Source organism: Lynx canadensis, chromosome D4 (assembly GCF_007474595.2).
Source record: "Lynx canadensis isolate LIC74 chromosome D4, mLynCan4.pri.v2, whole genome shotgun sequence".
Lineage (NCBI taxonomy): Eukaryota > Metazoa > Chordata > Mammalia > Carnivora > Felidae > Lynx > Lynx canadensis.
Genome location: NC_044315.2, coordinates 81488333 through 81505615, shown reverse-complemented (window position 1 = coordinate 81505615; position 17283 = coordinate 81488333). Strand labels below are relative to the sequence as shown.

General features: G+C 39.0%; 2 protein-coding genes across 2 annotated transcripts; one reads left to right on the top strand and one right to left on the bottom strand.

Annotated features, from left to right (window-relative positions):
* Positions 1–216: 216 nt before the first annotated feature.
* LOC115499984 (olfactory receptor 1J1) lies at positions 217–3563 on the top strand. Its single transcript, XM_030294277.1, has 2 exons — positions 217–1129; positions 3547–3563. The coding sequence occupies exons 1-2, from the start codon at positions 217–219 to the stop codon at positions 3561–3563; spliced, it is 930 nt and encodes a 309-aa protein (XP_030150137.1).
* Positions 3564–14944: 11381 nt separating this feature from the next.
* On the bottom strand, positions 14945–15901 carry LOC115499131 (olfactory receptor 50-like). Its single transcript, XM_030292846.1, has one exon. It carries the CDS (start codon positions 15884–15886, stop codon positions 14945–14947), a length of 942 nt encoding a protein of 313 aa, XP_030148706.1. The 5' UTR covers positions 15887–15901.
* Positions 15902–17283: the final 1382 nt, after the last annotated feature.

Genomic DNA, 17283 nt, shown 5'->3' with positions numbered 1-17283 from the left:
AAAAAAAGTAAGTGGTTGTATATCCTAAAGGTACACATTTTCTACATTTATCCAGCAAAATATGCCTAAAATGTAAGAAAATATAAATGAAAACCTTCCCTAAATCAAAAGAACATCTCTACTATACTATGCCACAATGATCACTTTTTTATCCAGAAACATTCCACATTCTCTTTTCAACTTTCCCCACCCGTCCCCTTCAGCTGATGTACCAGTATGAGGAGGGAGAACCAGAGCAGCGTGTCCGAGTTTCTCCTCCTGGGGCTCCCCATCCGGCCAGAGCAACAGGCCATGTTCTTCGCCCTGTTCCTGGGCATGTACCTGACCACGGTGCTGGGGAACCTGCTCATCATCCTGCTCATCAGGCTGGACTCTCGCCTCCACACCCCTATGTACTTCTTCCTCAGCCACTTGGCCTTCACTGATGTTTCCTTTTCATCTGTCACTGTCCCAAAGATGCTGATGAACATGCATGCTAAGTACAAATCCATCTCCTATGAAGGATGCATTTCACAGACATATTTCTTCATATTTTGCGCTGATTTAGACAGTTTCTTGATCACTTCAATGGCCTATGACAGGTATGTGGCCATCTGTCACCCTCTGCATTATACCATCGTCATGAGTCAGAGCATCTGTGTCATGCTAGTGGCTGGATCCTGGGTCATTGCTTGTGCTTGTGCTCTTTTGCATACCCTTCTCCTAGCCCAGCTGTCCTTCTGTGCTGACCACACCGTCCCCCACTTCTTCTGTGACCTTGCTGCCTTGCTCAAATTGTCCTGCTCAGACACTTCCCTCAACCAGTTGGTGATCTTTACTGCAGGATTAACAGCCATTATGCTTCCATTCTTATGCATTGTGGTTTCTTACGGCCATATTGGGGCCACCATCCTCCGGGTTCCTTCTACCAAGGGCATCTGCAAAGCCTTGTCCACTTGTGGATCACATCTCTCAGTAGTGACTCTCTATTATGGGGCAATTATTGGCCTATATTTTCTTCCCTCATCCAACAACACCAATAACAAAAACCTAATTGCTTCCTTGATGTACACAGTGGTCACCCCCATGTTGAACCCTTTCATTTACAGCCTGAGAAATAAAGACATGAAAGGGGCCTTGAGAAAACTCTTGAGTAATAAAACATATTCTTCCACCTGATACTTACTTTTCTTTTAAAATATACATATTATCTTATTTCTTCAATTACACATAAACACAAATTATTGTAAATATAGCTCTCCTGTCTTCCTTCCACACTGTCACTGAGAAATGCTTTGCTGACATTATCCTTACATCTGTTGGGGAGAATAGTAAAATTAGATGTACTTTATAGGACTTACTTTGTTCTTTTCTTGGATGATGGGATTGGAAAATACTTTGAAGATGCTGTATCTCTTTGGCTGGTATCATCAAATGGGAGCTATCAGAGCTGGACTTTCCTCAGATTTTCAGATTATTATAAAATATATTTGGTCTTTTATGCATCAATTTCTAAGGAATTTTCCATTTTGGTGATGATATGTCTCCTTCACTCAGACATCCGGGTATTCAGGGACCTTGAGCCCTTCTAGCACTTCCAAGAAGAACATAGTAAATTTTACTTTTCTTACATAGTAATTAACACACTGCTTGCTTGTCCTTCAGGAATACAGACCACATATTCTTTCTTTCCAAACACACACAGGTATTCAGCAACAAAATAAATGTCACCTCAGTTGTCTCAGATACTGGTTTAAGAGCCTAATCTATGCATTAGGGTCATCTAATTTAATTCTGACAACAACCCTAAGAGATATTTTGAGAAAACTCATGCTCAAAGAGATACTTTGAACAGATGAACCTAAGGGAAGGGAAGCACAAATAATATAAAAACAGGGAGGGGACAAAACATAAGAGACTCTTAAATATGGAGAACAACAGAGGGTTACTGGAGGGGTTGTGGGAGGGGGGATGGGCTAAATGGGTAAGGGGCATTAAGGAATCTGAAATCATTGTTGCACTATATGCTAACTAACTTGGATGTAATTTTTTTTTAATTTAAGAAAGAGATACTTTTAGAAAGCTCATGTTCAAAAGCATCTTAACATCACAGTTAGTGAAGGAAGATTTGAATCTTGGCTGTCTGACTCCAGAGTGATTCAGCATGGCAAGGGATGTAATTGTTTATATGGAATGCTGTGTCTTGGGGGGAAACAATTAGTGTGAGAGAATATGAAAGACTTCCCAGGGAAGGTGTTGCTTTACCTGAGACTTAACAAATCAGAATTATCCAAACACACAAAGCTCTATCTTGTCCTGGCAATGACAGGAAGAGGGAGTAGCGTGTGCAGGATATTAAACCGGAAGTTTCAGCTGAGGTACCAAGATTCCATAGACTCCAGATGCCAAAGTGAGTTGTAACACACAAAATGAAGATGTTTATAGGAAATGCCCAGTACTCAGTTTCATAACTCATCAGCCTCTTAACCCGGATATGGATCTAAAAAGTGCTAAGAGCTAGAGATGAGAGGTTCTCATAAAGTGATGGTGGGTTTTTTTTAGAAGGCTGCACAGTGAACCCCAAATTCTCGCAACAGAGAAGAGGGTGCTTTCCTTCTCACTTCAAGCTTACTGGCAGAAGCTTGAAAAGAACCATTTAGAGAGTCTTATATATCTCTCTCATTTGGATGAGAATGATAGCAATAGGAAAAATGAAACAGGGAAAGAGGGAGAATTGATTTATGAAATCGAATTATGTTTTGGGGAAATACCCTTCACTTCTTTTCATGGTGGGTCAATAAAAGCAAAAATGTTTCCTGCCTGTGGAATCACTATGCTGTATGCCCAAAACTAATGTAACATAATTTGTCAATTATACTTCAATTAAGAAAAAGTTTCCTATGGACTATAGGTGAGTTACGTGAGAGAGAAAACTGATGTGAAGCCATTTTCATGTCTCCCCAAGAAAACCCATGACCAAGTCTAGGAAACTTGAAGAGAGAAGAAGAGATCTGTAGGGAATGCACAACCACAAAACCAGAGGCTCTGAGGGGAAACAATTACAGGAAGAAATATACTTTTGTTATATCAGAGAGGATGTGTGTGAAGGCAGCCTGGGAGACTCTGAATGTCTGCTGGCCCAGAAGGGACAAGAGAATGAGTCTGTTCTAACCATCATCCAGGTCAAAAGAAGTCAAAACCTTTTTAATATGGTAGCAACCAAAGGAGCATATTACTGTCACCCTTTGTTCCTTCTTTCTTTCAAGCTTTATCCCAGAGGGTGGATTCAGCAACTGCAACTAGATTTCAGAAAAATGATGGGGTGGGGGGCGGGGGGGGAGATAATCTACCATTATGACTCCTTTCAGAACTTCAGATTCTTACCTGCCTGAATCCAATGAGGAAATTTTTTTTAATTTTAATTTTATTTTTTAATTTACATCCAAATTAGTTAGCATATAGTGCAACAATGATTTCAGGAGTAGATTCCTTAATGCCCCTTACCCATTTAGCCCATCCCCCCTCCCATAACCCCTCCAGGAAATTTAACTATAGAATTGAGACATGTTTGTGGTAGAAAGTAATCCTTACCCTTTTTAATATCTAAAGGTTAGAAAAGAATTTATGGGATCCATAAGAGTTTTTATTCAGCAGAGGAGAAAAACAACCCTCAAATAAATGAAATTTCAAAGAATAGCAGAAAAAAAATGTCACTTCCTGAGTGGTAGGTATTCAACATCCCAGGTATTAAGTGTGATATACTGAATTATTGTTTGAAAGAATATTTACTCCTTCCTCCTCACTTCTATAGCAGGAATACATTTTCGCATTCCACTGATGTTACTTATGCTGGTCCTTGTGATATAAAGGCTTTTTTGTACCCCTGTATATCAGTTACAGTTGCCACAAAAAAATGCTGGGTGACAAATGGCCACAATAGCCCAGAAGTATTCACCAACAAGCATCTATGCTACTTATCAATCTGAAGGTTGGTTGGGGCTTGGCTGATCTAGCTTAGGATGGTGGTTTTTTCTGGACTCGGCTGATCTCACTGGTGCTTCTGTGGCTCGTTGCACATTCGCTGATCTAAAGTGGACTCATGTAGGGTGGCTCTGTCCCATGCATCCCTCATCCTATTCTGGGACTTGCATATGGACACTTTCAGACTCTTACTCAACCCCCCTTTCTTCTCCTTATGCCATATACTAACTAGACTGTTGCTAAGTTTGCATTATTAACACCTACTTCTAAGCTTTTCCTGAATTGCAGTGGCAAGGCTAGAAGCTACATTTTCCAGATTTTTCTTTTCTGTATTGTTCATGTTTAATGTCTTCCAATGAGAGGAACTCATGAGAAGTTTAGAAGGCAAGAGAAGAAACCATTATTCTCTGGAGGTAATTATAGCCAGAAATATGGGTAGATACAAGCTTCACAGTAGTTTCCCATTGAGCTAAGAGCCACCTGGATTACGCATCAGACCAAGACATTTGGAGGAGTTTTTCAGTGATTCTTGAGATTTGCAGCCACTGCCCACTAATCTTTTGAAACCATCTATTTTATGCTCAGGCTGAAATCTTTAGTTTTGGGCTTTTTAGTTTTCAAGTGCAAGTTCCCTGACCTCTGTTCCTCACCTCTTGCAACAGTTGTATAAGCAAGAACTTTTGTTTTTCTCTCCTGAACAAATTCTTACTGATACACTTTCACTTAAAATTTACCCATTATTGACCTGTATCTTTTTTTTTTGGAGTGCAGATTAAATTACCTAATTGATACTTTCATTTACAGCCAAGGACATGTATTGCAGAGTAGTGGAGACAGAATGAACTCTTCAAATATTAATTAATTTTTAAAACTTCATTATTAATATGGAGACACATTGAAATGAATCTACTTCAAACAACACTAAAAACAATCAACTCTATGTATTCAAGGACTTTCAAGGAATGAATACAAAGTTTTAAATTTTTATTTTATTTTTTAAATATGAAATTTATTGTCAAATTGGTTTCCATACAACACACAGTGCTCATCCCGAAAGGTGCCCTCCTCAATACCCATCACCCACCCTCCCCTCCCTCCCACCCCCCAACAACCCTCAGTTTGTTCTCAGTTTTTAAGAGTCTCTTATGTTTTGGCTCCCTCCCTCTCTAACCTCTTTTTTTTTCCTTCCCCTCCCCCATGGTCTTCTGTTAAGTTTCTCAGGATCCACATAAGAGTGAAAACATGGTATCTGTCTTCCTCTGTATGACTTATTTCACTTAGCATAACACTCTCCAGTTCCATCCATGTTGCTACAAAAGGCCATATTTCATTCTTTCTCATTGCCACATAGTATTCCATTGTGTATATAAACCACAATTTCTTTTTTTTTTTTAATTTTTTTTTAACATTTATTTATTTTTGAGACAGAGAGAGAGAGAGAGAGCATGAACAGGGGAGGGTCAGAGAAAGAGGGAGATGCAGGATCTGAAACAGGCTCCAGGCTCTGAGCTGTCAGCACAGAGCCCGACGCGGGGCTCGAACCCACGGACAGCGAGATCATGACCTGAGCCGAAGTCGGACGCTTAACCGACTGAGCCACCCAGGCGCCCCAAAACCACAATTTCTTTATGCATTCATCAGTTGATGGACATTTAGGCTTTTTCCATAATTTGGCTATTGTTGAAAGTACTGCTATAAACATCAGAGTACAAGTGCCCCTATGCATCAGTACTCCTGTATCCGTTGGGTAAATTCCTAGCAGTGCTACTGCTGGGTCATAGGGTAGATTTGTTTTTAATTTTTTGAGGAAATTCCACGCTGTTTTCCAGAGCAGCTGCACCAGTTTGCATTCCCACCAACAGTGCAAGAGGGTTCCTGTTTCTCCACATCCTTGCCAGCATCTATAGTCTCCTCGTTTGTTCCTTTTAGCCACTCTGACTGGTGGGAGGTGGTATCTGAGTGTGGTTTTGATTTGTATTTGCCTGATAAGGAGAGATGTTGAGAATCTTTTCATGTGCCTGTTGGCCATCTGGATGTCTTCTTTAGAGAAGTGTCTATTCATGTTTTCTGCCCATTTCTTCACTGGATTATTTGTTTTTCAGGTGTGGAGTTTGGTGAGCTCTTTATAGATTTTGGATACTAGCCCTTTGTCCGATATGTCATTTGCAAATGTCTTTTCCCATTCCGTTGGTTGCCTTTTAGTTTTGTTGATTGTTTCCTTTGCAGTGCAGAAGCTTTTTATCTTCATGAGGTCCCAATAGTTCATTTTTGCTTTTAATTCCCTTGCCTTTGGGGATGTGTCAAGTAAGAAATTGCTGTGGCTGAGGTCAGAGAGGTTTTTTCCTGCTTTCTCCTCTAGGGTTTGGATGATTTCCTGTCTCACATTCAGGTCCTTTATCCATTTTGAGTGTATTTTTGTGAATGGTGTAAGAAAGTGGTCTAGTTTCATTCTTCTGCATGTTACTGTCCAGTTCTCCCAGCACCATTTGTTGAAGAGACTGTCTTTTTTCCATTGGATGTTCTTTCCTGCTTTGTCAAATATTAGTTGGCCATACTTTTGCATGGTCTAATTCTGGGGTTTCTATTCTATTCCATTGGTCTCTGGGCCTGTTTTTGTGCCAATACCATGCTGTCTTGATGGTGACAGCTTTGTAGTAGAGGCTAAAGTCTGGGATTGTGATGCCTCCCCCTTTGGTCTTCTCTTCAAAATTACTTTGGCTATTCAGGGCCTTTTGTAGTTCCATACAAATTTTAGGATTGCTTGTTCTAGCTTCAAGAAGAATGCTGGTGCAATTCTGATTGGGATTGCATTGAATGTGTAGATAGCTTTGGGTAGTATTGATATTTTAACAATATTTATTCTTCCAATCCATGAGCACAGAATGTTTTTCCATTTCTTTATATCTTCTTCAATTTCCCTCATAAGCTTTCTATAGTTTTCAGCATACAGATCTTTTTTATCTTTGGTTAGGTTTATTCCTAGGAATTTTGTGATTCTTGGTGCAATTGTGAATGGGATCAGTTTCTTTATTTGTCTTTCTGTTGCTTCATTGTTAGTGTATAAGAATGCAACTGATTTCTGTACATTGATTTTGTATCCTGCAACTTTGCTGAATTCATGTATCAGTTCTAGCAGACTTTTGGTAGAGGTTATTGGGTTTTCCATGTATAATATCATGTCATCTGCAAAAAGTGAAACTTGACTTCATTGCCAATTTTGATGCCTTTGATTTTCTTTTGTTGTCTGATTGCTGATGCTAGAACTTCCAACACTATATTAAACAACAGCGGTGAGAGTGGACATCCCTGTCATGTTCCTGATCTCAGGGAGGAAGCTCTGTTTTTCCCCATTGAGGATGTTGTTAGATGTGGGCTTTTCATAAATGGCTTTTATGATGTTTAAGTATGTTCCTTTTATTCTGACTGTCTCAAAGGTTTTTATTAAGAAAGGGTGCTGAATTATGTCAAATGCTTTTTCTGCATCAATTGACAGGATCATATGGTTCTTCTCTTTTCTTTGATTAATGTGATGTATCTCATTGATTGATTTGCGAAAGTTGAACCAGCCCTGCAGCCCAGGAATGAATCCCACTTGATCATGGTGGATAATTCTTTTAATATGCTGTTGAATTTGATCTGCTAGTATCTTATTGAGAATTTTTGCATCCATATTCATCAGGGATATTGGCCTGTAGTTCTCTTTTTTGCTGGGTCTCTGGTTTTGGAATCAAAGGAATGCTGGCTTCATAGAAGGAGTCTGGAAGTTTTCCTTCCCTTTCTATTTTTTGTAACAGCTTGAGAAGGATAGGTATTATCTATGCTTTAAATGTCTGGTAGAATTCCCCTGGGAAGCCATCTGGTCCTGGACTCTTATTTGTTGGGAGATTTTTGATAACTGATTCAATTTCTTTGCTGGTTATGGGTCTGTTTAAGTTTTCTATTTCTTCCTGTTTGAGTTTTGGGAGTGGGTGGGTGCTTAGGAATTTGTCTATTTCTTCCAGGTTGTCCAGTTTGTTGGTATATAATTGTTCATAGTATTCCCTGATAATTGCTTGTATTTCTGAGGGATTGGTTGTCATAATTCCATTTTCATTCGTGATTTTATCTATTTGGGTCATCTCCCTTTTCTTTCTGAGAAGCCTGTCTAGAGGTTTATCAATTTTGTTTATTTTTTAAAAAAACAACTCTTGGTTTCATTGATCTGCTCTAGAGTTTTTTTATATTCTATATTGTTTATTTCAGCTCTCATCTTTATTGTTTTTCTTCTGCTGCTGGGTTTGGGGTGTCTTTGCTGTTCTGCTTCTATTTCCTTTAGGTGTGCTGTAAGATTTTATATTTGGGATTTTTCCTGTTTCTTGAGATAGGCCTGGAGTGCAATGTATTTTCCTCTCAGGACTGCCTTCGCTGCCTCCCAAAGCATTTGGATTGTTGTATTTTCATCCTCATTTGTTTCCATATATTTTTAAATTTCTTCTCTAATTGCCAGTTGGCCCATTCATTCTTTAGTAGGGTGTTCTTTAACCTCCATGCTTTTGGAGGTCTTCCAGACTTTTCCTGTGGTTGATTTCAAGCTTCATAGCATTGTGGTCTGAAAGTATGCATGGTATGATCTCAATTCTTGTGTACTTATGAGGGGCCTGTTTTGTGACCCAGTATGTGATCTATCTTGGAGAATGTTCCATGTGCATTCGAGAATAAAGTATATTCTGTTGCTTTGGGAAGCAGAGTTCTAAGTATATCTGTCAAGTCCATCTGATCCAATGTATCTCTCAGGGCCCTGTTTCTTTATTGACCCTGTGTCTAGATGATCTATCCATTTCTGTAAGTGGAGTGTTAAAGTCCCCTGCAATTACCACATTCTTATCAATAAGGTTGCTTATATTTGTGATTGGTTGTTTTATATATTTGGGGGCTCCCGTATTTGGCGCATAGACATTTATAATTGTTAGCTCTTCCTGATGGATAGACCCTGTAATTATTATATAATGCCCTTCTTCATCTCTTGTTACAGCCTTTAATTGAAAGTCTAGTTTGTCTGATATAAGTATGGCTACTCCAGCTTTCTTTTGACTTCCAGTGGCATGATAGATAGTTCTCCATCCCCTCACTTTCAATCTGAAGGTGTTCTCAGGTCTAAAATGAGTCTCTTGTAGACAGCAAATAAATGGGTCTTGTTTTTTTTATCCATTCTGATACCCTATGTCTTTTGGTTGTAGCATTTAGTCCATTTACATTCAGTGTTATTATAGAAAGATATGGGTTTAGAGTCATTGTGATGTCTGTAGGTTTCATGCTTGTAGTGATGTCTCTGGTACTTTGTGGTCCTTGCAACATTTCACTCACAGAATCCCCCTTAGGACCTCTTGTAGGGCTGGTTTAGTGGTGATGAATTCCTTCAGTTTTTGTTTGTTTGGGAAAACCTTTATCTCTCCTTCTATTCTGAATGACAGACTTGCTGGATAAAGGATTCTCGGCTGCATATTTTTGCTGTTTACCATATTGAAGATTTCCTGCCATTGCTTTCTGGCCTGCCAAGTTTCAGTAGATAGGTCTGCCACTAGTCTTATCAGTCTCCCTTTATATGTTAGAGCATGTTTATCCCTAGCTGCTTTCAGAATTTTCTCTTTATCCTTGTATTTTGCCAGTTTCACTATGATATGTTGTGCAGAAGATCGATTCAAGTTACGTCTGAAGGGAGTTCTCTGTGCCTGTTGGATTTCAATGCCTTTTTCCTTCCCCAGATCAGGGAAGTTCTCAGCTATGATTTGTTCAAGTACACCTTCAGCCCCCTTCTCTCTCTCTTCCTCTTCTGGAATTCCTATTATATAGATATTGTTTCATTTCATTTCATCACTTAGTTCTCTAATTCTCCCCTCATACTCCTGGATTTTTTTTATCTCTCTTTTTCTCAGCTTCCTCTCTTTCCATAATTTTATCTTCTAATTCACCTATTCTCTCCTCTGCCTCTTCAATCCGAGTTGTGGTCACCTGTATTTTATTTTGTGCCTCATTTATTACATTTTTAGCTCCTCATGACTATTTCTTAGTCCCTTGATCTCTATAGCAATAGATTCTCTTCTGTCCTCTATACTGTTTTCAAGCCCAGCGATTAATTTCATGACTATTATTCTAAATTCTTGTTCCGTTATATTGCTTAAATTGTTTTTGATCAATTCATTAGCTGTTGCTACTTCCTGGAGTTTCTTTTGAGGATAATTCTTCCATTTCATTATTTTGGATAGTTCCTGGCATCACGTGGAACTGCAGAGCACTTCCCCTGTGCTGTCTGGAGTAACTTGTGTTGGTGGGCAGGGCCGCAGTCAGACCCAATGTCTGCCCCCAGCCCACCGCTGGGGCCACAGTCAGACTGGGTGTACCTTATCTTCTCCTCTCCCAGGGGCAGGACTCACTGTGGAGTGGTTTGCCCCCTGTCTGGGCTACTTGCACACTACCAGGCTTCTGGTGCTGCTTTGATGGGATCTGGCATATTAGCCATGGTGGATCTGCAAGGTGCACAGGGGTGGGAGTGGCAGGCTTAGCTTGCTCTGCCATAGGTGGCCCCCTGCAGGAGGGGCCGTGCAGCACCGGGAGGGAGGTAAGCAGACCGGTCAGAGGGATGGATCCACAGAAGCACAGCATTGGGAGTTTTCGCTGTGTGAGCAAGTTCAGTGATGGGAACTGATTCCCTTTGGGATTTTGGCTGGGGGATGGGCAAGGGAGATGGTGTTTGCCAGTGCCTTTCTTCCCTGCCGAGTTGAGGTCTGTCTTCAGGGGCTCAACAACTCTCCCTCCCGGTGTCCTCTCTCCCTCCCGCTCTCTGAGCAGAGCTCTTGACTTATAACATTCCAGATGTTAAGTCCCGCTGGCTGTCAGAACTCATGCGGTCTGGCCCCTCTGCTTTTGCAAGCCAGACTCAGGAGCTCTGCCTTGCCGGGTGGGCTCCCTCCTGCCAGTCCGTGTAGCACACATCACCTCTATGCCCTTCCTGCCCTCTTCCAGGGGCCTCTTGTCTATGCTTGGCTCCAGAGAGTCCATTCTGCTAGCCTTCTGGCGGTTTTCTGGGTTATTTAGGCAGATGTGGGTAGAATCTTAGTGATCATCAGGACGCGGTGAGCCCAGCGTCCTCCTACACCGCCATCTTCCTATTTAAAGTTGTTATGATCTGTCAAGTTTTAAAATTTTATATAAAAATGTAACACATTGTCAAGTATGTGATACTTTAATAAATAAAAAAGTTCTTTTTTTTTTTCTTTTTAAAAATCCCCTCATGGAGCGCCTGGGTGGCTCAGTTGGTTAAGCGTCCAACTTTGGCTCAGGTCATGATCTCAAGGCTTGTGAGTTCAAGCCCCGTCAGGCTCTGTGCTGACAGCTCAGAGCCTGGAGCCTCTCAGATTCTGTCTTTCTCTCTCTTTCTGCCCCTCCCCTGCTCACACTCTGTCGCTCTCTGTCTCTCAAAAATAAATAAACATTAAAACAATTTTTTTTAGTCCCCTTGCTCTATGCATTTACCTTTGTCTGCATTAAGCCCTGATCCCTGGCAATGACTGATCTTTTGTTGGCTCTATAGTTTGCCTTCTCCAAAATGTCATTAGTTGGAATCATGTAGTATGTAGCCTTTTCACAATAGTTTCTTTTTTTCTTTTTCTTTTTTTTTGACGTTTATTCATTTTTTGAGAGACAAAGACAGAGCGTGAGTGGGGGAGGGGTGGAGAGAGAAGGAGACACAGAATCCAAAGCAGGCTTCAGGCTCTGAACTGACAGCACAGAGCCCAATGTGGGGCTCAAACTCACAAACTGTGAAATCATGACCTGAACTGATGTCAGATGTTTAACTGACTGAGCCACCCAGGCGCCCCCACACTGGTTTCTTGGTACAACTACTTTATAGAAGAGTTTAGCAGTAATAGTTGCATAGAATAATGCCTACAAATCCATTAATTCTTCTGAGTATATAATTTACGGAATCTCTTGCATATATGCACTAGATGATGAACAAGAACGCTTGCAGCACCATTGCTCATCATAGCAAAATGCTGAAAACAAACATAATAGCCATAAAAAATAGAAAAGACAAGTGTGTGATAGTCTCACAGTGGAATGTAATACAATATGACAGTTCTCATCACAAGGATCATTCCAGACAACAAAGGCGAAACCTGGAAGAATAAATATATTATTATTTAATTTATATGCAGCTCTAGAGCAGGCTAAATTGAAGGAACAATATAGATGTGCTAAAACTTTATAATTTTTGTTTTCAAATTTTTATTTAAATTTTAGTTAGTTAACATACAGTGCAATATTGGTTTTGTGAGTAGAATTCAGTGATTCATCACTTACATACAATACCCAGTGCTCATCATAACAAGTGCCCTCCTCAATACCCATCACCCGTCTAGCTCTTCCTCCACCCACCTCCCTCCATTAACCCTCAGTTGGTTCTCTGTCTTTAAGAGTCTCTTATGGTTTGTTTCCCTCTCCCCCCCCATATGTTCATCTGCTTTATTAAATTCCACATATAAGAGAAATTATATGGCATTTGTCTTTCTCTGATGGACTTATTTCACTTAACATAGTACTCTCTAGCTCCAACCACATCATTGCAAATACCAAGATTTCATTCTTTTTGTCGGCTGAGTGATATTCCATTGCACATATATACCACATCTCCTTTATCTATTCATCAGTCAATGGACATTTGGGCTGTCTCCATAGCATAGCTATTGTTGATAATGCTGCTATAAACTATCAGTGTGCATGTACCCCTTTGAATCTGTATTTTTGTATCCTTTGAGTAAATACCTAGTAGTGCATTTCCTTGATCATAGGGTATTCTATTTTTTAACTTTTTGAGGAACCCCATTCTGTTCTCTATATTGGCTGCACCAGTTTGCATTCCCACCAACAGTGCAAGAGAGTTCCCCTGTCTCCACATCCTTGCCAACACCTGGTGTTTCTTGTATTGTTAATTTTAGCCATTCTGACAAGTGTGAGGTAGTATCTCATCATAGTTTAAATTTGTACTTCTCTGATGATGAGTGATGTTGAGCATCTTTTCATGGTGTCTGTGAGCCATCTGGATGTCTTCTTTATTTTTTTAAATTTATTTATTTAAATTCAAATTAGTTAACATACAGTGGATGTCTTCTTTAAATAAAAGTAGGAAATATTGAAATATTAAAAATATGGGATACTTCCTTTTTTCCTGGAAGTTAAAAATTGTGTTTTTTTCCAAAATGAAAAGAATATTTTTCTAGTTATAAAACTAATACATGCCATCAAAAATTAAAACAATACTGAAAAATATAAAGAAGAAAATAATAATCATCCATAGTCCTAATACTACAACAAAACACTATGAACATTAAGACATAGTTCTATGCATATACATATGTATACATACTTAATGGGTATTATGTAAAAAGTATTAGGCACTTTAAACAGGACAGGAAGATACAGTTGCAGATGAGACAAGGGACTTCAACAAATTGTTAGTTTTCTACCACCTAAGCCTAGAGATTGTTAAATGAATGTTTCTTTTCATATTCTTTAAGGTGTGATTATATGTATATATAGACACATACCCACATATTCACACATACAACATACCATGTTTATGTACATACATATTCAAACTATATATATATACATATATATACATATATATATAATCATAATGCTTTTTTGTATGCTATTTCAACATTTTTTAAAGTTGAAATAAAATTTACAGTAAAATGGGTAAAAATGTTACTCAAGTTTGAAAAATATTCAAATGATTTAAGAACTCAGGATGGACCTCACACATAGAGCATTTTAAGTATCACTTCTACTAAACATTGCTAGTTGAGTGGCACTGGGCTACTTACTAAGCCTGTCTTAATATGAATTCCCTCTTTTATACCAATTACCAGGATTAAATGAAATACTAAATATGGAAATATTTGTCACAGTTATCAGTTTGTAGCAATGAAATTATTTAGTTATATCTGCCTTGAGCAGAGGTAGTTTCTCAAGGACTGAAAGCAACATCAACATTTCAGATGGAAACATAGGACACTATATTTATGTACATGGGACAAGGGTGTGCTTTTTAAAAATTTCAGGTATGTTTGGATGCAGTACTGTCTAAGTTCACTTCATGTCTAGGTTTTTGATATTCCTCTTAGGAATTCTTAGTCCCATATCTTGGAAGGCTGAACTCTCTTACTCTGGACTGGTTGTCATAGTCACATGGTCACTTGGAAAACCACTTCAAAATCTCTACTCCCACTAGCACATTTCACTCCTAATTGGCCATCCCAAGACACAGACAGCTCCCATCAAGTTTGAATTCACCATCAGGGGCCTGTACCAGACCTTTCTAGACTTTTTTTTTTTTTTTTGCCTTTTACAAAAAAACAGTTCATTTCAATTTGTGACTAGATCCACTCAACTTAAGGAAAAAAAAAAACGGTGATGTATTATGTTACCATCACTCTATAAGCATAACTGAAAACCAAAATTTGGACAACTGATAAGAAATTGGTAACAAAACTAAAACTCAATTTCTAATTAATGTCATTCATAATAAATTTCAAATGTATTACAAAATTAAATCCAAAAACAAAATCATGAAATTGCCAGAAGGAATAATTTTGTTATCTTGAGAAGGGAAAAGCTTTGCTATATAAAGTTTGTAAATTATTTTTAAAAATAAAAAGTAAAAAGAATGAAAGCTACGACTGCATAAACATTTAAAATGAGTGTAGATCAGGGGATACCATATGAAAAAGAAGAAAAAAAAATTTAAGAAAGGATGGTCGTGTAGATATGTTTTTTTCCTATGACTCTGAAATGAACAAAGAAACTAAACAGAGAAGAAAACTAAGTCAAAGCTGAAAAAGAGGCTGAAGAAATGCCACATCAAGATTCACTAAAAAGCAACTATTCAAAGAAAGGATATTCACATTGCATGCTTATATTCAATTAGTAGGAAAAACAGTGCTCAACATGGTGAAAATAGTCCTTTATTGAGTAGATGTCCTAGTGCTCCTTTCATATCTCGATTTCTCAGACTGTAGATAAAGGGATTTAGCATGGGAGTGACCAGAGTGTACAATACAGCCACAATGACATCCTTGTCATTGGAGTTATCAGATGAGGGAAAGAAGTACAGTCCAATAATTGCTCCATAGTACAGAGACACCACAGAAAGGTGAGAACAGCATGTGGACAGAGCTTTACAGATTCCCTTGGTCAAGGGGACCTTCAGAATAGTGGCTCCAATGTGGCCATAAGAGACCAGGATGCATATTAATGGCAGGGTAATGACCACCACTCCTACAGTGAAGATAACCAGCTCATTGACTGTGGTATCTGAGCTGGAGAGCTTAAGTAAGGCAGAGAGGTCACAGAAGAAGTGGGGGAGAGCATTGTCTCCACGGAAAGAGAGACGAGTCAGGAGGAGGGTGTGCAAAAGGGCACTAGCACAGGAGAGGACCCAGGACACAATTACTAGCAGGAAACACAAGTTCTGACTCATGATGGTGGTGTAGTGGAGGGGGTGACAGATGGCCACGTACCTGTCATATGCCATTGATGTGAGAAGGAAGTTGTCAAGATCCCCCCAAAATAAGAAGAAATACAGCTGGGAAATGCATCCAGCATATGAGATGGATTGACTCTGTGTTTGCATGTTCATGAGCATCTTTGGAGCTGTGACTGATGAGAAAGAGATGTCAGTGAAGGCCAAGTGGCTGAGGAAGAAATACATGGGGGTGTGGAGGCGAGAGTCCAGCCTGATAAGCAGCATGGTGAGCAGATTCCCCAGCACTGTGGTCAGGTACATGGCCAGGAAAAGAGTGTAGTATATGCCTTGCTTCTCTGTCCACATGGGGAGCCCCAAGAGGAGGAACTCAGACACACTGCTCTGATTATCCTTCTTCATGCTCTCTTTCTCTTTTGCTGGAGATAGGTGGAGCAGGGGGGAGGGGTGGAGATGGGAATGTGAAAGAATGAGAAATCATTGTGACTATCACATTATGGAAACATGGTTTTGAATTAGTACATGAATTTTAACCTCAATAACTCACACTGTTTGCCCCACTAATGGGCTAGTGATGGTCTGACATCGGATATTATGTGTCCACCTAGAAACCAACAGTCTCTTTTGGAGAATCCTTCAAACATCAGAATGATGGTCAAACCATGTCAAATTCTAACTTGAGGATTCCAGGAGTTCATGATAGAAATCTGAGATTAGGAAATTAGGGTGCAAGGCTAAATCAGTAAGCTTTGAGAAATCCTAGTGGAGGGTCTCCATTTGGTCTTTTGGCATTTCTTAACCTTCCCCATGCCTCTCACATGTGAATTGGCTAATACTTTATTTCCATGGATTGGATCAAGATAAGGCAACTCAGTGGTCTGCCCTGGATCTCCCAGAAATCAAGATCTGGAGGCTTGGTGGAAACATATGTGCAACTAGTCAAGGCAAGGGATTTAAGGACAAGAATTTTTGTCAATAACATAGATCTAATGACACACTTGTAATATAGCCATCAGTCTGTTCTTTACGAAAATTCCTTCCTACCCCTCAACATTTTCTGTCTACCATCACTCTTGCTAAAGAAATTTTCATGGAATGTGGAGGAAAAGAGTCCATTTCTCTTCCAAATTCTCACCTTATTCCCTGAGTTCTAACCAGATAATTCTTATTCCAGTTCTCAGAATGCCAGAAAATACTTCAGCTTTTCCAGTTATATCCTGGATCTGCCAAAGAATAACCTTTTTGTAAGTGTTTCTCCAGCATAGTTTACCAAATAATCCCTCCTTTTTCACAGTTCCTAACCTAGGTTTTATGCCAGTGATTCATAGCCAATTTTTTCAGTCATATTCTAACACTTCATATATATATATATTCTTATATATATTCATATATATATATTATGAAATAGGTTTTTAATATGAAATATATTTTGGTAATACTATCATTTACCTCTTTATTCATTAGGTCAGTTAGTCTTAGACCTGCCCATGTGAATATTCACAAAGTGATAGGGAAAGAGAACATGATGGTCTGTCTACTAAAATAATATATTTCACACACTATATAAATACTTATTCAGTCTAAAGGAATTTTTCTCTGAGAGTGTGTCTCACTATAGGACCCATATTCATCTTGGGACTTAACTAAAGTTTACATTATGTACCAATACTCCCAATGTGACTGAAATTATTTCTATAATTTCTACATTCTTCAGGCTACTCCATTAAAAATCCTGTTAATTTAATATTGTTACCTGAGATGAATCACACCTTCAGTGTTGCTAGTCATTACCATGTTAA